Source organism: Hypomesus nipponensis, chromosome 22, assembly GCF_054491055.1.
Source record: "Hypomesus nipponensis isolate SF chromosome 22, ASM5449105v1, whole genome shotgun sequence".
Classification (NCBI taxonomy): domain Eukaryota; kingdom Metazoa; phylum Chordata; class Actinopteri; order Osmeriformes; family Osmeridae; genus Hypomesus; species Hypomesus nipponensis.
This window is the reverse complement of record NC_140382.1, coordinates 20,429,615-20,451,300: the sequence shown is the minus strand read 5'-3', so window position 1 is coordinate 20,451,300 and position 21,686 is coordinate 20,429,615. Positions and strand designations below refer to the sequence as shown.

The 21,686-nt window shown below is 46.9% G+C and overlaps 3 protein-coding genes across 3 annotated transcripts; 1 reads left to right on the top strand and 2 right to left on the bottom strand.

Moving 5' to 3' along the window:
- Positions 1–15: 15 nt before the first annotated feature.
- dnajb14 (DnaJ heat shock protein family (Hsp40) member B14) lies at positions 16–8,263 on the bottom strand. The gene is made up of 8 exons (XM_084687836.1): positions 8,078–8,263; positions 4,847–5,015; positions 2,718–2,863; positions 2,314–2,505; positions 2,049–2,134; positions 1,803–1,912; positions 1,519–1,691; positions 16–1,269 (listed from the first exon to the last, which is right to left on the bottom strand). Exons 1-8 carry the CDS (start codon positions 8,208–8,210, stop codon positions 1,145–1,147), a joined length of 1,134 nt encoding a protein of 377 aa, XP_084543962.1. The 5' UTR covers positions 8,211–8,263; the 3' UTR covers positions 16–1,144.
- Positions 8,264–8,582: 319 nt separating this feature from the next.
- LOC146237126 (tetratricopeptide repeat protein 39B-like) lies at positions 8,583–16,583 on the bottom strand. The gene is made up of 18 exons (XM_084687921.1): positions 16,448–16,583; positions 15,041–15,075; positions 14,468–14,572; positions 13,913–14,044; positions 13,715–13,791; positions 13,390–13,519; positions 13,209–13,308; positions 12,875–12,940; positions 12,111–12,219; positions 11,380–11,447; positions 11,245–11,304; positions 10,962–11,123; positions 10,669–10,760; positions 10,371–10,491; positions 10,119–10,230; positions 9,865–9,982; positions 9,634–9,750; positions 8,583–9,187 (listed from the first exon to the last, which is right to left on the bottom strand). Exons 1-18 carry the CDS (start codon positions 16,490–16,492, stop codon positions 9,079–9,081), a joined length of 1,758 nt encoding a protein of 585 aa, XP_084544047.1. The 5' UTR covers positions 16,493–16,583; the 3' UTR covers positions 8,583–9,078.
- A 205-nt stretch (positions 16,584–16,788) lies between these two features.
- Positions 16,789–21,427, top strand: snapc3 (small nuclear RNA activating complex, polypeptide 3). Its single transcript, XM_084687248.1, has 9 exons — positions 16,789–17,040; positions 17,176–17,259; positions 17,402–17,483; positions 17,576–17,680; positions 17,859–18,008; positions 18,690–18,772; positions 19,333–19,491; positions 19,827–19,934; positions 21,163–21,427. Exons 1-9 carry the CDS (start codon positions 16,811–16,813, stop codon positions 21,308–21,310), a joined length of 1,149 nt encoding a protein of 382 aa, XP_084543374.1. The 5' UTR covers positions 16,789–16,810; the 3' UTR covers positions 21,311–21,427.
- The last annotated feature ends 259 nt before the right edge of the window (positions 21,428–21,686 follow it).

Below are 21,686 nucleotides of genomic sequence, written 5' to 3'. Positions count from 1 at the left end.
ACAATCCGCTACTAGTAATAATTTATATACTTTATTCAAATGATTAGTCGAGCAATGGAGAAAAAACATGTTTTTCTAGTTACTTAAATAACTTCATAAACTTTAAAACATTCAAAATTAAAATGTACAACAACTTGATGAATAACTATAACAGAACCAGTGTCTTTCCTTTGTTGTGGGTTAGTTTCCATCTTCATATTTAAAATAAGACAAACAAACATTTTCTCCTTCTGATTCCATCACCAGTCTATCAGACCGTTGGTTCAGAGGTCCGCTGTGGAATTCTAACGACAGAGTTCTGTGAGGTGAGCAACTAGGAAGCATTCGTCTGGGGGTTCTCCAGAGTTCTTCAATGGGGTTCTAGCGCTGCTATGGAACCGGGAGGAGGGAAACATCCTCAGGGGAACCTCCAGTTCCTGAGTAAAGCAGGTGATGGAGGTGACGATGAAGAAGCCGGTTAAGGAAGATGTCAGTGATTCGCTTTACGACCACAGCTCGTCCTCTCGCTATTCAAGAGTGCAGTTCTCCGGTATTTGTTTCCGGAGTTTAAGTCTTCAAAACAAAACTAGGAGATAACCAGGAGAGCGAGAGAGAGAAAAGAGAAAGAATACTGGGGAAAAATAAGTTTCTAGTGCTCACAAATGTTTCCTTTTAGATTGTCCCCCCCATTGCTGACAGATAATTTTGTTAATTAGAATGAAGCCTCAAGGCAACAGCTGAGGATAAGAGGGGGAGAAGATGGAGGGGGAGAAGATGGAGGGGGAGAAGATGGAGGGGGAGAAGATGGAGGGGGAGAAGATGGAGGGGGAGAAGATGGAGGGGGAGAAGATGGAGGGGGAGAAGATGGAGGGGGAGAAGATGGAGGGGGGGACAGAAGAAAAGGAGCGGGCACCAGCAAGAATGAAAAGAGAGGGGAGAGGGGGACAACTTAACTCTCAAAGTCAGGCTAAGTTTCATCTTTTATAGGTTTAGTTTTTTTGTCAATTCTTTTGTACGTTTTGTTTTTTTTCTTCTTCCTTTTCATCGTGCTCCTATCTTCTGTGTACTTTTCCTTAAAAAAAACATTTTACATACATACATATCTATATATATATTTATCTATATATATAGAATCTAAAAGCGTCCGAGTGTTGGGGAGGAGGGCTCAGTCCCCCCTGAACAGGTTGTTGAGTCGGTCCAGCTCCCGGCAGTTATCCATGGTCATGAGATCCGCCTTCTTCCGCAGACGGTCATCTCTGTAGACCTTAGCAGCATACAGCAAGTCTGTTTCTGTAGGGGTGGGGGATAAGGAGAAAGGGAGGGAGGTAGTGAGAATGATGGAGAGAAAAAATGGGCTCGTTCATTTGAATCAGATGTGTTGGAGCAAGGAAACATCTAGAACATGCAGGGCATGTTTATTACTCCGAGGACCAGGGTTCAGAAAGGCTGTGCTAAAGCATCTGCTCAATGAACACACACACACAGACACACACACACACACACACACACACACGTGCTTCCCGCCGGTTCCCCACATACTTGTCTGCCTCTCCTTCCAGCAGTTGTTCCTGACGTTGGACACATAGTCCTCCTCCACGCTCTTCTCTATCTTCTGCAGCGCTGAGCCCCTGAACTCAGACTTGAAGTCCCGCGCCACAAAGTAGTCCACATGCAGGTTCTCTGTCTGACGCTTTATGGTCTGCCCTGTCGACCTGGGGGGAGGGGGGGGGGGGGAGTGTGTGTGTCAGAGAGAGAGTGTGTGTGTGTACATGTGGAGGGAAGGGAGGTAGCATGTTAGAGTGTGTGTGTGTGTGTGTACGTACGGTCTGGAGTAGAGGCTATAGGGGGGCGTGGACACCATCAGCTGACTGAGGATGGACACCAGAATGAGCACCACAATGGGCATCAGCTGGATGAACATGGAGAACCCCCCCTGCGGAGACATCACTGTTACACACACACACACATGTAACCCACCCTGCTTTGTAACCGTGGTGACTGTAACCATGATGACGACACACCGCGGTGACGGTCACTATGGTGAGGGTAACCGTGGTGAGTGTACGTACGTCTGCCCGCTCCTCCGCCCGGTCCCGTCTCTGGTCGGCCGGCTGGCTGTAGCGTGCCCGGCCACTACTGAACGTGTGTGTGCTCGCTGGGGAGAGAGACGCACCTCATCATGTGTTCACAAGGACCCAGTGTTCAGCCACATGGGAGAGAGACTGCTCCCACAGAGTGAGGGAGTGACTGTGTGTGAGTGAACGAGTGTGAGTATGTGTGCGTGTGTATGACTGTGTGTGTATGACAGTGTGTGTGTGTGCGCGCGTCTCTTACAGGAGGGGAAGCCACCTCCGAAGAACATGTTGAAAAGGTCTTCAGGCGTGATGTCGGCCTCGAAACCCCGGTGGAAATCGAACCCTCCACCTCCGTGGGCGTGGCCTGGGCCGCTAGACTCCTCCCCCCCGGTGAGGTCATACTTCTTCCTCTTGTCCGGGTTGCTAAGCACTGCGTAGGCATTTCCAATCTCTGAAGGAGAAAATCAAAGACCATCCGGATGAATGTGTACCTGATATTAGCTTCAGAAAAAAGTTAATTAGTATTGACGTGTGTGTGGTAAACAGTGTTGGGTACAGTATCAGTGTGTGGTAAACAGTGTTGGGTACAGTATCAGTGTGTGGTGAACAGTGTTGGGTACAGTATCAGTGTGTGGTGAACAGTGTTGGGTACAGTATTCGTACTCTTGAAGGCCTCTGTGGCTCCTGGAGCGTGGTTCTTGTCGGGGTGGAACTTCAGAGCCAGTTTCCTGTAGGCCTTCTTCAGCTCCTCCTCGTTGGCCTCCTTAGTGGCACCCAACACCTCGTAGTAGTCCTTACAACGCTTGATCCTGCCGGGAGCAGGGAGAGACAAGGGGGATACACAAGGAAGATTTATATTGCTGCAAGTCTCAATGTGAAGCTAGTGTTTAGTGTCTCAATGTGAAGCTAGTGTTTAGTGTCTCAATGTGAAGCTAGTGTTTAGTGTCTCAATGTGAAGCTAGTGTTTAGTGTCTCAATGTGAAGCTAGTGTTTAGTGTCTCAATGTGAAGCTAGTGTTTAGTGTCTCAATGTGAAGCTAGTGTTTAGTGTCTCAATGTGAAGCTAGTGTTTAGTGTCTCAATGTGAAGCTAGTGTTTAGTGTCTCAATGTGAAGCTAGTGTTTAGTGTCTCAATGTGAAGCTAGTGTTTAGTGTCTCAATGTGAAGCTAGTGTTTAGTGTCTCAATGTGAAGCTAGTGTTTAGTGTCTCAATGTGAAGCTAGTGTTTAGTGTCTCAATGTGAAGCTAGTGTTTAGTGTCTCAATGTGAAGCTAGTGTTTAGTGTCTCAATGTGAAGCTAGTGTTTAGTGTCTCAATGTGAAGCTAGTGTTTAGTGTCTCAATGTGAAGCTAGTGTTTAGTGTCTCAATGTGAAGCTAGTGTTTAGTGTCTCAATGTGAAGCTAGTGTTTAGTGTCTCAATGTGAAGCTAGCGTTCAGTGTGCAGGTGTATAAACACCCTGATGTTACTCGTAATCTGAAACTGATGTCTGCCAGGGTCATGGAACTCTAGCCTGGAAACTCTAGGGGGTCAATTAAGAGAAGCACGTGTGTGCGTGTCAATAGCCACCCCCTGGCAGGACTCCAGATAGATCCACAACACTCTGACCAGGGAAGTCACCAGGACTAATCCCTGGGCTGCATCATTAACAACAAACCCCACCTGATGTTTCACAACATGGCTGCTCATCTTTTAAATTGTGTTTTTACTGGTGTGTATGCCTGTGAGTGCGTGTGTTTTCTGGTCGTATTAACATCCATACAGCCTGTCTTCCAGTCCCAGACTGGTCTATAGTAGGTAGTTCTGTTATTCTCCAGCCAAGCCTTTTATGGGTCTCTATTGTCTCTCTCCATTCATCCCTCCCTCCTTCCCTTCACCCTTCCTTCTCTTCCTCTATTCTTCACCCCTCCTCCTCTCTATACCTCCTTCCCTTCCTTACTACTGTTGCTCTCCCTGTCTCTCCCTCCCTCGGCAATCTGCCAAGCCCCAGTGGTTCCCATAGTGATAGCAGTGTGTGAAGAACACTGTGAAAACTGCAGTGTCCTCATTCACTTTCCCCCCCCCAGCCCCCCCTCAGCCTGGGGTGATGCAACATCACTGTCACTGCCTGACTGTGTGGAGCAGAACCTCAGAGATCATTCTAGAATCCTCCTGAGGAATCTTTCTTCACCTTGAGGGCCCAGATAAGGAGGCCTCTCCCTCTCCCTCCAGGGGTGGATGGTCAGGTGGAGGGGGCTACAGGGCAGAAAGCCTGCAGGCTGTTAAACATGAGTGGGAAGTGGTTTGGGGGTCCAGGTGCACTGGACAACAACCTGGTTTCCTGGCAACAACCTGGTATCCTGGTAACAACCTGGTATCCTCGTAACAACCTGGTATCCTGGTAACAACCTGGTATCCTCCAACAGAACAGGAACTGAACACTGCCTTCTGTCATAACAAGTAGACAGATACTGGTGTGTATGTGTGTGTATATATCTGTGCGTGCAAATAGCGCTTATTCATTTCCATATGTACCCATAAACAGAAAACTACTCATAAGTATAAAGTTTGAAAGCAAACAGGGACTTGAAATAGGTCAACAAATCACCCAACCAACCACATGTTAAACCAGCAGGCCACAACCACAGGGCTGAAAGTGGGCTGAATGTCACCTCCCCTCTCTGACAGGCAGGAGGAGTGGAACAGTGGGCCGTATCATACTATACACTGCTAGGAGATTAGAGGGAGAGAGAGACAGACATACATAGATTGAGAGAGAGAGAGAGACAGACAGACGGAGATGGCATAACCTCACCTCTGCACCCCCTCCACCTGCTCCTTGGTGAAGCTCTTGGCGATGGTCTCCCCTGCCCTGGCCTCCGCCCCGGCCTCCGCCCCGGCCCCCTCTGCGCTGTCTGGGGGCCTCCGGCAGTACGCACCGGTACCGGCAGAGCTACCGTTCCTCAACAACGCATCCAGCAGGGCTGGGGGGGGGGGAGAAAGTGTGAGTATGGCGGCATGACTTTACACAATCAGGGACCAGAATAACCATCTCTCGTTTCCCCTTAGTGAAACCAGCCTAGCCTGGGTGGAGGAGAGGACCCAGCCTAGCCTGGGTGGAGGAAAGGACCCAGCCTAGCCTGGGTGGAGGAGAGAAACCAGCCTAGCCTGGGTGGAGGAGAGAAACCAGCCTAGCCTGGGTGGAGGAGAGAAACCAGCCTAGCCTGGGTGGAGGAGAGGACCCAGCCTAGCCTGGGTGGAGGAGAGGACCCAGCCTAGCCTGGGTGGAGGAGAGGACCCAGCCTAGCCTGGGTGGAGGAGAGGACCCAGCCTAGCCTGGGTGGAGGAGAGGACCCAGCCTAGCCTGGGTGGAGGAGAGGACCCAGCCTAGCCTGGGTGGAGGAGAGGCATTAGCCTCACAGTCAGCACCATTAACCAGGAGGCGTGTGCCTAGTAAACAAAGCAGTTCTGAAAGGTTTAGAGAGGCAGTGCTGGGACGGTCCAAGCAGAAGCTCTTAACGCAGACCATGATCGCCTTCTGCTAAGGAAATCAACATGGGATTCGGAAAGGGACCATTTAGGTCTACATTTCCCAGCATGGATTTTGTAACCCCCCAAAATATTTGATTGTTAACTACATTGTTAACCCGCATGCTGATCTGACATGCTTAACTGTCAGATCCCCTCCTGTTAACCCCCCAAGCCCCCAGCCTCCAGCCCCCAACCTCCAGCCCCCAACCTCCAGCCTCCAGCCCCCAGCCTCCAGCTAGTACAAAGACCTCAGTGTCTGTGTTAGCAGGCAGCCTCGGATCAGGCAGCCAGGGAGCATGGGATCTTTTAGAAGTCCTTTGCTGGTCCGATCAAATCCCAGGACGCATGTTTCTGTCACTTCACTTCCAATGGTGGTGAAGGGATACAGGTCATGTTGTTATCGCTCTGTCGATTTATATTTCATAATGCACAGATCTGTTACCGAGTTCATGGGTGAGTCACTTTGTTAAACCAACATCATCGGCCTTCCTCTGAAACAAAATGGTTTTTTAATTTGATTAAGAATCGGTCCTTCGCCATGGTTACCAGTCTCCTCTGATTCCCCACTGTGGGCCAGTAAGGCCTGGCAGCGAGGCGTCGACCAGGGCCTTTCCTGGACCAAGCGGCCGCAAACAGCGCTCTACGCTGGGCCTCACAGCACCAGAGGTACAGCGTCTCCAACACTTTGGATAAAAATGCTTTTAAAAGGGGCACCTTTTCAATTAGCTCACTGGGTAAGAGGTTGTACCATTAAGGCTGACTAACATAGGGGCCTGGGTTCGAATCCCACTGAGGGCATTTCCTGCATGTCTCCCCCCTTTCCCTTCCCCCCTCCCCACCCTGCCGCCTCCCTCCAACTGTCCCATCATTAATATAAAAAAAGATTACGAAGTCCAAAAACATATAGGTTATACCCGCATGCATATATTTATGTATTAAAATGTGTTTAAAGTATTTTAAAGAAACCACTGGTTTATCATTTTCTTCACTGTAGTCACTGGGTTGTCCTGGAGACGAGCAGCTAAGCCTGATCAGCAGCCTCTAGTCTCCCATCAGCTGTGGGGGAATCCTTCTATTAAAGGCCTGAGGTGGGTCTTGGTTGTGGAGGCTTGACCTGTTAGCCAGAGCCAACCTCCTTATCATGCCTCTCTTCTTGCCCCACTTACCTCCTTCGCTCCCTATGACCCCCCCCCCCCCCCCCCTCCTAATCTCCTTACATAGCTGAACATGCTGGCCTGTACAACTTCTAGCATGTGTAGTAGACAAAGTACCTTCTAGAAAAACACAGAGCTAGTGTAGAAGGGCCTCAGGAAGACTGGCTTGAAAAAAGTTGTATTCATTTAGTATGCAAGCCTTTGTTAATGTTTTACCGTGAGAGTGTGTGCGCGTGTGTGTGTGGAGGGTTAGTCTAATGTGATGTTCGGACTATGTTTAAGATATCGATCATAAGACCCTTCAGATTCTACAGAGCTGGGGTGTCGATTTCGAATCATGTCACGTTGAAACGGAAGCATCTCGTTATTCGAGAATCCATATAACATCACGGTACCATTACTGATCAGCCAATCGACTATAACACAAGTAGGTAAATGCGGGTACACGTTTGAATCACTAGGCTATGTCTCGCTTCGTGAAACCACATTACTGTGCAACAGGAAAGTGGCACGAATGAATGAATGACCAAATTGGACAGGCGCTAAATCGTGACATTCGTACAGTTTTGATCATACATCGATGGCGCTCCAGACAGTCCAACTTAAAGCTAGAAATACACAATCGAGAGTGTGCACATCAAGAAATGTACTCAACATTGAGACATTTCAACATAGAGATGATAAACACACTTCTGTGACGAATACCAAAGCGTCATGCAACTAGGCTAGCTACAAGATGCATAACGTCACATATGACTACGCTCTTGTTCTTGCGAAAGAAAATGCACGGGTACAATGTTAAAATGTAGTGAAGCTAGTTAGCTAAGCACGCAACAAATGATTAATTTGGGCCTAGCTTTGCTGTAGCTATCCATCTAACAAGTCATCCTGTATCATTTTAAGTACCACAAATGGATGCGTTTGCTATCTTACAATGGCTACCTAACTAATGTTGCTGAAGACTTTAGACGGTGTCAATTGTTTTTCGGAATTATACACCCGTCCTCATTAAACTAGCGACCGGTTGTGCAATGACATCAACTATATCTAGACCCCACATCGCGGAAGAAACGCTCCTCTGACCATGCTAGTTAGTGCTAGCTAGTCTAGCTAGCTAGTTATCAGTAGCTAGCGTTACGTCCTGACAAATACTTCGTGTATTTATATTGACAGTGTGTAAGGTTAAAACATTTTAATGTAGCTAAAGAACTGAAAATGGGTATTAATAAAATGTATTAACTCAATATGACTAGTGCTAGTTCTATGGACGTAGCTTCTGCTTATCATCAGCTTGACATCTCCGGCTAGCTAGCCAGCAGTTTAGCTGACGTGTTATAGTAAGGATAAACACAATTATTTACCTTTAGCTTTGGAGGTTGGGTAAAGCTTTTCTGCCTTATTTAAGAATTTCAACGCTTTGTCCTTATCTCCTGCTTCTAGCGCTTTAGTCGCTATATTTATGCATTTTTCGGCTTCATCTCTATTCCCTTCCATCTTTCTTCCTCTTCCTCCCCCCGCTCTCAGCTGACCTGCACCAGCACCACACACCGCAAAATACTACAAGTGGATCTGTCTGAACATTTGGCGCAGCACTTTCTCCGTTTAGTCGTTGGGTGATAGATCTTTGTGTGTTACATTGGTCCGCTTGATAAAATTATCAGATTAGAGTCATCTTACTTTTTTCTCATTCAAATGCTTGAAAATTGAAGTCCTTTCGATGAGTCTTTATTTTGAGAATGTTGAATCCGCCGTTGGCAGACCCATTTAGTGCTAAAGATCAACTATCGATTTGTCATTCTGATTCTGTATGTGGTGGTACTGGACTTTTCACACAACACGTTTGTCAAAAATAACGAAGACACATGGTTGCAGTGAATATAATGTATTAATATATTTCAAAGATCAAGCTCTAATACAATATGTCTGATTATTCCCACATATTGTGTGTGTGCTGACGCCACCCTCCGAAGAGCCTCAAGCCGAAACCGACCAGACAAACCAAACTTAGAATAAAATACAAATGTAAAACATTCTAAATGATCTGGGCCCCCTGGCCTATATTCATCGGGGAGCTGTGAGTGTGAATGAATGACTGGTGTGAAGGGCCACCTGTAGGTTTTCCATGTTTATCCTCCACCTGTACTGATACCCTGAAATGAGTTTTGACGCGTCATATCTAAAGACAACAGATGTGCAAACACACCTGGAGACGCTCTCTGCACCTTCCTCCTGGAGACTGACTCGCATTCAATTCTTTCACATTGACAGTCTCTTTCCTCCCACTATGAAATGACAGAGGGTTCATAAGTCGTGTCCACCACATCCGTGTCTCTGAGTTGGGGGGGGTCAGGAGTCGTTAGTCTCAGGCAGATGTCCTCTTGTGTTTGGGGGTCTTGGAGTCCATGTTGTTGAGTGCCGCATGGATACGGAAATGTAGCCTGGACTCCATTGAATAGTCTTTGTAGTTGAGCCTGCAAGACGTTATTAAGATTTAGAGAGTTAAGATCCGAGATTTAAATCCACCCAAATTTATTTCAGTAAAAAAAAAATATATATATGTATACACACTAATGACCCAGCTATGCTCATAGGAAGGACCCAGCTATGCTCATAGGAAGGACCCAGCTATGCTCATAGGAAGGACCCAGCTATGCTCATAGGAAGGACTCAGTGAGACTTTAAATGTCCTTACTCAATTGTCTACGGTGTTATTTATTTATAGCCCAAACTGGGCTGTTGTTCTGGCCACATCCCATGCTGCTAGCTCTACAGGAAGCTCTTGTAGAGTTAGCAGCCCCCCCCCCCCCCCCCCAACCTTACTGTCTACCCTGAAGTCCTGAATGCCTGAAAACAATGGTAAACTATAATAAAGGGTTGTTACAAATTATATTATTTATAGAAACCAAAAGAGACTCACTTGGCGTTCTGTATGAAGGTGACAGCCTTCTCCTGGTTGCCCTGCTTCTGGTACAGCAGGCCAAGCTCATACATGGTGAAGGGAACCAGGTGGTGGTCATACTTGATCCTGCTTTCACTGTAGAAACAACCAAGACACCAACTCCAGTACGACTGTGAGGCTAGGCTAGGTTATGCTACGCTAGGCTAAGCAAGGCTGACTGTTGACCCTGCTGACTCCATGAGCCCTGACCTGGAGAGTACGAGGCTGAAGCAGGCCTCGGCCTGGTCCAGGCGTTCCAGGTGTCTGAGACACAGCCCCTTCAGCAGCTGCACCACACACTGGTCGTCCACGTGGTGGACGGAGGGATCTGAGGGTTAAACACTTATTAAACACTTTAAGGTTTTTCTATTAAAACAGTCAGTGAGACTAAGATATGTGTGTGTGTGTCTCACTGGGCCGGTCTCTGAGGGTGTGTATGCACAGTGTGTGTGTGTGTGTCTCACTGGGCTGGTCTCTGAGGGTGTCCTCTGCTTCCTGGATGGTGGTCAGTATGTTCTCAGTCAGGTCGGCCCTCTGGCCCACGATGGTGAAGCCGTTCCACACGTACATCATCTCCTGCTCACCCAGGAGGAAGAGGGGAGGGAGGGGAAAGAAAGAAAGAAAGAAGAAAAGGAGGACAAGAAGTAGTGAAGTTTGAGGTACAGCAGTGTTTTAGACATAAGCCCAACTGACTGACTGTGTGTGTGTGTACCTACCAGAGCAGGGATGACCAGCTTGACAGGGGGCTGGGCAGAGTAGCGTGCCGCCCTCTTGGAGGCAAACTTCTCCGTAGGAATTGACTTCCCAGCAAACCTCAGTTTCAGCCCCTCCACCTGCCTGGGGCACGACACACACACACACACACACACACACACACACACACACACACACACACACACACACACACACACACACACACACACACACACACACACACACACACACACACCAAAGCTAACGGGTGTGTTTTTTGAACTCTTCCTCTCCCTTTAAAAGGCGACGTCAGCCGCTCACCTGAATAACTCCCCCACGTCCTCCCCCGTCTTCTGCCTCGCCTCCTCAGGGAGCATGCTCAGAATGGACGCCTTCTGGAACACGTAGATGGCCTGCCAAGACAGACAAGGATTCAGTCAAACCAAACTTTATTGGTATAGCCCTTTGTACAAGTAACATCAGAGGGCTTCATGTGTGCTCACAGAACTGCACCTGAATCAACATAAACCCTCAAAGGTTTGCTTAGCTGTAGGTCTCCAGGCACTACTGCGGTGTGTGTGTGTGAGAGCGTGTGTGAGAGTGTGTGAGAGTACCTGGGACCACTTGCTCTCCCTGCAGAGCAGGTCAGCGTAGCGGTAGGCCTCCAGCCAGTCCTGCTGGAAGCAGTGAGCCCACATCAGCTCCCAGTAGCACAGGTGGTGGATCTGCCTCCACTCCTGCTGGGTCCCGATACACGCCAGGAACTTCTCCTGGCCCTAAAGGGCCCCACACACACACACACACACACAGTCATACAGACACACACACAGTCTTCAGGGTGGTGAATTATGATCCATGGATGTGATGGTGAGAGGATGCAGGTTGCTGCTCACGTACGAACGTGAAGTCTCCTTTGAGCACGGCGATCCTGGCTGTGTAGAAGAGAATCAGAGCACCCTGGAACAGAGCAACAACCCACAGAATGAGCAAACAGAAAAGATGGGCACACACACACACACGAGAGATCCTTACGTTCGGGAACTTGCTCTTGTAAGGTTCAAGGAGAGCTTCTGCCTCTGTCAGGTTTGTCTCACCAGTACCTTAAAAGAGAAATACAAAATAAAACTAATAATTATGCACAGTGTTGTCTAACACTGTTGTTATGAGAGCAATGCATTCAGGGACCACTAGGGGGGGACAGTTGTGAAATCTGCCACCATGGCTCTGTGTCTTGCAGTGTGCCATTTTCACCAGCAGAATGTTTAGTTTGCTAGCCTGCCATCACCAGACCAATTACATGTTACATTTAAATTTAGCAGACGCTCCTATCCGGAGCAAGTAAGTACGGGAACATTCCCCTGAAGCAAGTAGGGTGAAGTGCCTTGGCCAAGGACACAACGTCATTTGGCACAGGTTCCAGGAATCAAAATGGCAACCTACTGATTAATAGCCCGATTCCCTAACCGCTCAGCCATCTGACTCCCAGAATATTGTTGTGGAATCCCTTAGTTTATATTTGATTTCCAAGGACTGTTATCAACATGCATATACATACAACCATCTAGAGCAACAAAATGTCATCTTGGTTGTTTACGAAAACGCCTAAACGGCTCTCCTCAGTACATTGTGTACTCGTATTGAATGAATGAACCCGCCCCATATCCAATAAATAGTTGTGATTGGTCAGATGAAAATCAGCTTGAACAGGAGGGTGGCCAGAGCAGATGAACGCCGTGCTGTGATTGGTCTGGTTGCCCCGTTACCTAGGATGACGGTGATGTAGAGGTGGAACATGAGCAGGGTGAGAGTACTGAGAATGGATCGCAAGCTGCCATTGGCTGCTCCCTCTCTCAGCTGGGACAGACCTACTTCCTGTTGGACAGTACATGCAGCAGAGAGAAAATCTTTAACTCAAACCATCTCCAACCACAGGGATTTCCTCTTAGGATTAACATTATTCCCTGCCAGGGGGTGCTGTATAGGGGGGAAATTTAGGACAATTGCAAAGGCCCCTGACTGACAGGGGCCCCAAAAAATAGAAAAACTAATAGGAATGATCCAATTTAATTTTTCTATTTTGTTCATGGGGCCCAAAATTCCTGGCGGCGCCCCTGTTCCATGCCGATAGAATGTGGTTTCACTATACGTGCACCCCCCCCCTCCCTCAGGGGGGACAGGGAGGAGAGAGGGACAGGGTGGAGAGAGGGACAGGGAGGAGAGAGGGACAGGGAGGAGAGGGGGACAGGGAGGATAGGGGGACAGGGAGGAGAGAGGGACAGGGAGGAGAGGGGGACAGGGAGGAGAGAGGGGGGAGAGAGGGGAGGGTGGAGAGGGGGACGGGGAGGAGAGAGGGGGGGAGAGAGGGGAGGGTGGAGAGAGGGACAGGGAGGAGAGGGGGACAGGAAGGAGAGGGGGACAGGAAGGAGAGGGGGACAGGGAGGAGAGGGGGACAGGGAGGAGAGGGGGACAGGGAGGAGAGAGGGGGGAGGAGAGAGGGGAGGGAGGAGAGAGGGGAGGCAGCACCCACCCGGTCTCCATTGAAGCCCAGGTACTCCATGAGCCTGAGGACCCTTGCTGGCAGGAGAGACAGCATCTACACACACACACACACACTTTGGGGGAATCTTTTTTTAACCTTTCAGAAAAGTATATCTGAAGTCTTTAACATTTTTTTTTACCAAACTTATTTTTTTCAACCTCAACCTCTTTTCGAATTTTTTTTTTCAAAAACAAAAAACAAATATTTTGTGAACATGTTATTTAAACCTTTGAAAATAATTGAAATATTTTTTTGCAAACCTCTCTCACACAGACAGATGATCACTCACACACAATCACTTGACCAGTTTGGTTTCTCTCACCAGGTTGAAGGACCCTATGCCCATGTTGACCCCACCTCTGAAGTGGATGTGGCTTCTCATGTGCTCAATTTTGTTGAAATTAGACATCACCTGGCAGTCCCTGGAACACCAAGGCAAACCATCAACGTCATTTACCAGAGAAGAAGACACCCATATATATGATTTATTTTCCAGTGCTCACTTGAAGATGTGGTAGCTGTTTCGTATCTTGATCCCTCCCTTGATGAAGCTTATGACGCTCTCGTCCAGGAAGGTGAGAGCTGCCTTCTGTAGGAGCACCTCAGCATAGCACAGCTCAGCGTGCATCTCCTCTACACACACAGACAGAGAGACAGAGAGAGGGAGACACTCAGCGACACACACAGAGAGCAAAACGTCAAACCCCAATGTTTTTTAACATAGTCTGCATGCAAACAGGGCAGCAATGCAGCCTTCTGTGGATTGTACGTTAAGGTTCTAGAACTCTAGTGAGGTTTTGCCTGTCAGGTTCTAGGATTCCGTCTCACCTTCAGTCAGGTTGTCAGATGGCTGCTTGTACCAGTAGTAGGTGATGGTCTCCGCGATGCTGCTTCGTTTTCTGAACCTACGTTTGGAACAAAACATGATGGTTTTAACCTCCACCCTTTCCACGCCAACGGGGTTCTTATTTAACCATCTTAGGGAGCTCTCTCCCTCTGAAGAGCTTCCTTGTTGTGGAGTCGTACTTCTGGCACGTCTGTAATGCTTCCTTCAGTGCCACCATGGCAAGCTCCATGTCGTTGGGGTCAAAGGTCATCCCAGCCTGCATGACCAGGATGCTGCTGTAGCCCATGGCGTGGTACATGCTGTCATCCTTCCTGGATAGGGCGCAGACACAACCAATGTTCTGAACAGTCGATTAATCGCTGGATTTATCAATTGATTTACCCATTGATGAAGCAGTGGATTCATTGTTCATTTGCCAGACAAACTGTTTAATCAGAATCAGAAAGGGATTTATTCGCCATGAAAGTTTGCACAGACAAGGAATTTACTTTGGCAGGAAGGTGCATACAATAAACATATAGGAACCAAAACATTTTGTGGACTATGTATACTAAGGGTACATAAACTAGCAGTACTAAGTGGAATTAGAATTAAATACAATTAGCAATAAAATATAAGTTGCCAGAAATAAAATATAAGTAATCTGCAATTAATTGCTTAATCAATTGAATCACCGATTAATCGTTCAAGTGATAAATTGATGCACAAACTGACTGACTGTAAAGGCAGCGTACCAGGGTCTGAGCAGATTGAGGGCTTCGGAGAAGCGATTGTTGAGGAAATATTCAAGGGCGGTGGAGCATTCCTCCAGGGCATTCTGCAGATCCATGTGGGACACACTGAGCCAAACCAGCAGATTATGAAACTGTTAGACCACGTTAATGTTGTCTATACTCAACACCTCCCAGCTCCCACTGTCCTTAAAGTTTCAATTGGACTGATCAGTAGCCTATGGCACTCATCTGTTATAATAGGATGATTACAGGCATTCAAGATTCAAATGGTTAATTGTGTCTGATGTGCGGAACTGTATCCACGTGCACTAAACAGCGGCGTGTGTATCTTTGTGCATTATCAAGGGACCGACCTTAGCAACGTGATCCTATTCAGCTGTTCAATTAACAACGGTATGTCTAGTCTGAATCAGATACATTTTACAATACATTTTACGGCAGCCAGCTTGTGACAATTATGAGGGATTAACCGAGAAGCAGTTTCTGTTTTGGTTGGAGACGTGAAAGCAGACAACTTGGACGAACAAACAGAGGAGAGAGGGAGGAGGAGAGGGTGAAGGCATATGTGCACACCTTGGTTCCTGCATCGATGAGTCATCGAGGTCCACCTGAAAAGATCAACTTCAGCTCATTATGGTTTTCCAGGTTGTCTATCAGGTCGTCAGGAGCGTGACAGTATAAGCCAGCACAGAGAACAGAGCGGTATCCTCACGGAAAGCTGAATCCGAACACATCAAGTTCCTACAGTAATCAGCTGAAGGAATATCAAGACTGATGTGTGACACGTGGGGCTGTTCCAAATCACGATGCAGTTCAGAGTAAAGTAAAATGATTTTTCAATGATCAAATTGGCTATGAAAGATCTAGAAGTTATGTACATCGTTCACTCCAACTACAGACGATGTGCAAGTATTTCTGTAGCACAGTATATTGAAATATGTCTGATGGCTGAGCGGTGAGGGAGTCGGTCTTGTAATCAGAAGGTTGCCGTATCAATTCCCCACCGTCAATGTCCCTGTACTTGCTGTAAGTCGCTCTGGATAAGAGCGTCTGCTAAATGAATAAATGTAATGTAATAATATGTGGGTTTTATGCGAATTACATTTTCCAAATTGTAACCATTTAAAAACGTTGAACAAATTATGCAGCATATGTTACATAATTTACAACGTACAAAGGTATACACCAAAGGTATATACCTTTGTACGTTTTTCTTGTTTGTTAAAACATTTTACAAATTGGGAAATATAAGGGGCGTCGCTAGACCCTTTTTACTGGGGCACGTGCCCCAGTATAAATCTGCTGTGCCCCAGTAAAATCTAAAGTTTGAGTTTTAACAATTTACTTAGTCAGTGCATTAATTTAGATGGTTAATACCGGAAAAAAAATATTGTAAAAGTGTTATAACCGATAAGACAAACCTATATGCATGCAGAATTCCATGTCAGTGCGCTCTTCTGAGCTTCCCAAATAGCCACTGCAGCACGGACACAGTAGTCCAGTTAGCTGGTTAATTTACCAGGTTATGTTGCAAACCTGCTTTCTGGAATTACCCCCCAGGTGTCGGACTCAGCACACAAGTCAGAATTGAGGTAGGCTAAGAAAACATTACACAACTAAAGATAGAGTCTAAATGTTAAGCCTACCAACCATCTTATTTTGACTAAAACATAAAAACAATATTGCGTGACGCTCAAAAACAGTATTAGCGCTCAAATGAATGCGATAAAAATGTGCACTCTTGCATTAGCTATTGATGTCCCTGCCTGATATCAAACTTGTGTCCCTGAACTGTTGTATTGTGGGTTAAGCGAAGGGAGTTTCTATAGCCTAGTAGTGCATTGTGCACAGCAAGCTTGGAAGATAAAAAAGGGATATGAATTAGGGGCCTGTGACCCAGTAGAGTTATATTACGGTTATATCATCATCGTAATAAACTGTTTTTCGAAGAAACACTGAATCATTATTACAAACGCTTACCTTTTTTAAGTCAGCGTTGTCGGTCATGATCTCAGATTCAGACATATTCACCCCAATTGACTGAATTTACAAAGTTGTTAAAAATAAAAATAATCTTGGCCAATACGTAGTTGAAGAGATGGATTTTGAGTTTTCAATTCTATTTTTCAACTCCCAGTCTTTGTGAAATTACCTTTTATAATACTACAAAAACCCTCAAGCGTTTCGTCATCCAAGACACTCCTCCCCTAAAATAATAACCGTCAATCAAATTCATGGACTACTGATCAGCTGGAGCTTCTCCTCCAAAACACTACATTTCCCATGGTACCCCTACCCCAACAACCTCGCGCAAACCCTGCCCCTCAGTGAGCATTGAATAAAATGGCGGCGAAAGGAAAGTCGAAGGTGAACGAAAACATCCCAGTAGATGAATTTAAAGACATAAACACCAAACGATTTCATATCGGATCTTTTCAAAACGAGTGGCTTACTAGGTTGGACACGGTTAACTATTCTTATCAGCAAAATGACCAAGCCGCTTTTGATGAAGAGTTTGCAAAGGAGTTTGGAATCGCTACTGAGACTTTTGATGAACTCAAATCCATCTGCAGGTGTGCTAACTTTTTTAATGAGCTGGAATAGCTATTATACTGTGTACATGCCCTGCTATACTGCCTCTCCCTAATCGATAAACGATATAAAAGTGCCGAAGTTGAAACAGTTTCTTTCCTTTCTCATCTCTTCAGCGTAGACTCACTTCGCTGTCACCCCGAAGATGAATCACCCGACACTACAGCTGTTCCTCCAGACACCACTCTTCAAACACTTATGTAGCCTAGCTAAGATTTTACAAACTCAATATCAGTTCCACATATTTCCCATCTAAATGCATATTTATTAGGGATGTAACATGGTCTCTTCATCATCACCCCCACGATATGATGATTGTTTGTTGTTTCTGTCTCAATGTAGCCAGAGGAAAAAGAAAGAGGATTACAAAAACAGCTTGAACATCGATAAGACGAATCGAAGTCACATTTATGAAGAACAACTGGTCAGACCTTCCTCAACCTCCCACACATTACATGTAGCCTATACACAGACACTTTTTTTAACAGAATGTGTGTGTGTGTGTGTGAACTTCAGGAGTCCATCGCTCTTTGTAAGAAGCCAGACGACCTCGCAGACCTTGTGCCCGAGGGGGAAATAATCCTGAGCGTCCGGGTTTATCAAACAGCCACCTTCGATAGAGTGAGCAGCCATTTTCACTCCTCCCTACTACTCCAGTTTCACTATTATATTATCTACTGTAGTGGAGCCATTCTCACCTGTATGACCCCAGCAGACCTCTAGTGGTCCGCGGCCCACAGGTTGGTAATCTGCTGCAGTGTATGTAGGCCTACTGTAGTCACTAGTGTCTCTGTTGCAGTATAACGCGGTGCGGCCGCACGCCACCCTGCAGATGCTGGGCTCTCACCACCTGACAGACCTGAGAGACGCAGTGGGCTGTGTCAGCGACCTGCACGTGTTCGGGGAGCTGAGCAACAACCCTGACATGGCGCCCGACTTCGTCAGCAAGGTGGGAGGCGGTGACACACACGCAGAGACACACATGCAGAGACACACACACCCATAGACACACACACATAGACACACACACATAGACACACACGCAGAGACACACACGAAGAGACACACGCAGAGACACACACGCAGAGACACACACGCAGAGACACACACGCAGAGACACACACGCAGAGACACACACGCAGAGACACACACGCAGAGACACACACGCAGAGACACACACGCAGAGACACACACGCAGAGACACACACGCAGAGACACACACGCAGAGACACACACGCAGAGACACACACACCCATAGACACACACGCATAGACACACACGCAGAGACACACACGAAGAGACACACGCATAGACACACACGCATAGACACACACGCAGAGACACACACGCAGAGACACACACGCAGAGACACACACGCAGAGACACACACGCAGAGACACATACGCAGAGACACACACGCAGAGACACACACGCAGAGACACACACGCAGAGACACACACGCAGAGACACACACGCAGAGACACACACACACACAGAGACAGACAGACAGGATTTGGCCTCTTTTGGCGAACTGATTAGCATGATCCCAGTCAAACACTCCTAGCAGGAGGAAAACCACACGACAACACGTCATCTGCTTTTGATCATAATGATAATGGCTTCATTTCAGGATCATCACAAATCAGCCTACTTCTACTTTGAGCATGTGTTCTACAACGACATGCGCTTCCCAGAGTGCCAGGACATCAGCGCGTAAGTAGCCCTGCGTCCATGCCCCACCCCTGTCAGACGGTCCCACACAACTATCACAGACTTAAGGTGCATTTGATTTGGGCCACACAGTACTTGCAACCTAAACCCTGCTTTGACAGAGGTCAGAATCCTCCAGATATCAGGGTTCAGATGATTAGTGCTGGAATGTAGGCCCCTGGGTAGCCCTGACTCTCTCTCACACACATTCCACACAACACAGGGGTCCATTGTGGTACTGGACCTTCAGGCAAAACCTGAAGGTGACACATGCTCAGAGAACCCTATCATTTCTTCCCTGTAATGGGCCACGGTTAGATTCTAACACCCATAAAATGTCAGACTTAATCGCACTCACTGCTCTCATTCTGTCTCACACTTTACATGAGGTGAGGTTAACAGCTCTCTTATCTTCTGACTGAAGGCTGTGTCTCTCCAGAGGCTTGCAGAGTAGGGCACACCACAGACTGTGTCAAACCTTTTTGGTTTTATGAAGTGGAAACACTACAACCCTTAGTGACATCTGGCATTGCATGACGTTCTCTCTTCCTCCTCTCTGACAGAACCACCATTGAGTGGGCCAAGACTCGTGACTTCCCCTCATTCAGCCAAGCAAAGATGGAGGACACCAAGTTCAGTGACCTGAAGGTGAAGGTGGGCTATCCCTACCTGTACTGTCACCAGGGAGACTGTGAGCACCTAGTCATCATCACCGACATCAGGTCAGTCTGTGCCGTTGTCACAGGAACGAGGCCTGAGTTAAAAATGATGTGAAGATTTCTTTGGTTGGGGGTGTGGGATTATAATTACAGATAAATATTTTAAAGATTAGAGAATGCAGCTCGTTTCTTTTGCGTTTGTAAGGCAAGGATAAAAAGCACTGCATATTCCAAGTGTGGAAAAAGCGTACGACAGGAGTCAGGCCAAGGCTTGTTTTCAACAACCCACTTCCCTTTCACCAGGCGTCACCAGTGGGACTTCCTAGAAGTTGTTCTTGGAAGGTTCTAGAAATGTTCTTGAATCTAGTTTTCCTTCAAACGGTTGTGGTTGTTTCCAGGTTTGCTCACAGGGATGACTGTCTGGACATGAAGATGTACCCTCTCCAGACTCACAAGAACCTCGTCCACACCAACAAGTGTGCTGTCTGCAACGTTTACATCGCCAGGTACGGCTCATCTGGGCTCAATATAGCAGCCGTTTACTCCTGCAAAGGCTCATGGGTAACCAATGGAAATTTTGTCCCAGGCCACTGTAAATAATGTGTTAATTTAGATTGCGTTTCTATCAAGTGACAAATAGGGTAATTTGAACATGATATCTTTATTTGAGCTATACTTCTCAAAAAAAACCTTCCTCAACCTTCCTCAGTAAAAAAGGGATCTGTACCTGAGTGAATGAGGGATCTGTACCTGAGTGAATGAGGGATCTGTACCTGAGTGAATGAGGGATCTGTACCTGAGTGAATGAGGGATCTGTACCTGAGTGAATGAGGGATCTGTACCTGAGTGAATGAGGGATCTGTACCTGAGTGAATGAGGGATCTGTACCTGAGTGAATGAGGGATCTGTACCTGAGTGAATGAGGGATCTGTACCTGAGTGAATGAGGGATCTGTACCTGAGTGAATGAGGGATCTGTACCTGAGTGAATGAGGGATCTGTACCTGAGTGAATGAGGGATCTGTACCTGAGTGAATGAGGGATCTGTACCTGAGTGAATGAGGGATCAGTACCTGAGTGAATGAGGGATCAGTACCTGAGTGAATGAGGGATCAGTACCTGAGTGAATGAGGGATCAGTACCTGAGTGAATGAGGGATCAGTACCTGAGTGAATGAGGGATCTGTACCTGAGTGAATGAGGGATCTGTACCTGAGTGAATGAGGGATCAGTACCTGAGTGAATGAGGGATCTGTACCTGAGTGAATGAGGGATCTGTACCTGAGTGAATGAGGGATCTGTACCTGAGTGAATGAGGGATCTGTACCTGAGTGAATGAGGGATCTGTACCTGAGTGAATGAGGGATCAGTACCTGAGTGAATGAGGGATCAGTACCTGAGTGAATGAGGGATCAGTACCTGAGTGAATGAGGGATCAGTACCTGAGTGAATGAGGGATCAGTACCTGAGTGAATGAGGGATCAGTACCTGAGTGAATGAGGGATCAGTACCTGAGTGAATGAGGGATCAGTACCTGAGTGAATGAGGGATCTGTACCTGAGTGAATGAGGGATCTGTACCTGAGTGAATGAGGGATCTGTACCTGAGTGAATGAGGGATCTGTACCTGAGTGAATAAGGGATCTGTACCTGAGTGAATGAGGGATCTGTACCTGAGTGAATGAGGGATCAGTACCTGAGTGAATGAGGCTCAAGGTTGACTGTGTTCCGTTTCAGGTGGCTCACCACCAGCGACCAGCTGGCCTTGTCAGATCCATGTCTGTTCTGTGACAAGTGCTTTAGGATGCTGCACTATGACAAGAAGGGACGCAAGCTGGCCGACTTCAACGCCTACGTCTACGTAGACCCTGCCGTCTTCAGCTGAGCCTGACTGGAGACCTCCCTCCCTCCTGTACTAGTTTCTTGAAAACAAGTTTTTTTTTGTATATTGAAGCTCATGTTTGTTCCAGTTGGAATGTTGATTAAAAAATAATTTCAGCCACTTTGTGCCATGCATGAAACTGTTCACTTATTTTATTGAGCCCAGATTTTATTTAAAATTTCTCATAAACTATTGTCTTGCATGTTTGCTCACTGTGTTGGGTTGAAGTTGATAAACTCAGGCTAGTTAGATGAGACTAGTGTCTTTAGAGTGTAGTAGGAAAGAGCTGGCAACATGGGAAGGTCCCTCAAACTCTGCAGGATTACATGAGGACAAATAGGATGTTATAAGATTCATAACAATGTCTAAAAGTTTAGGG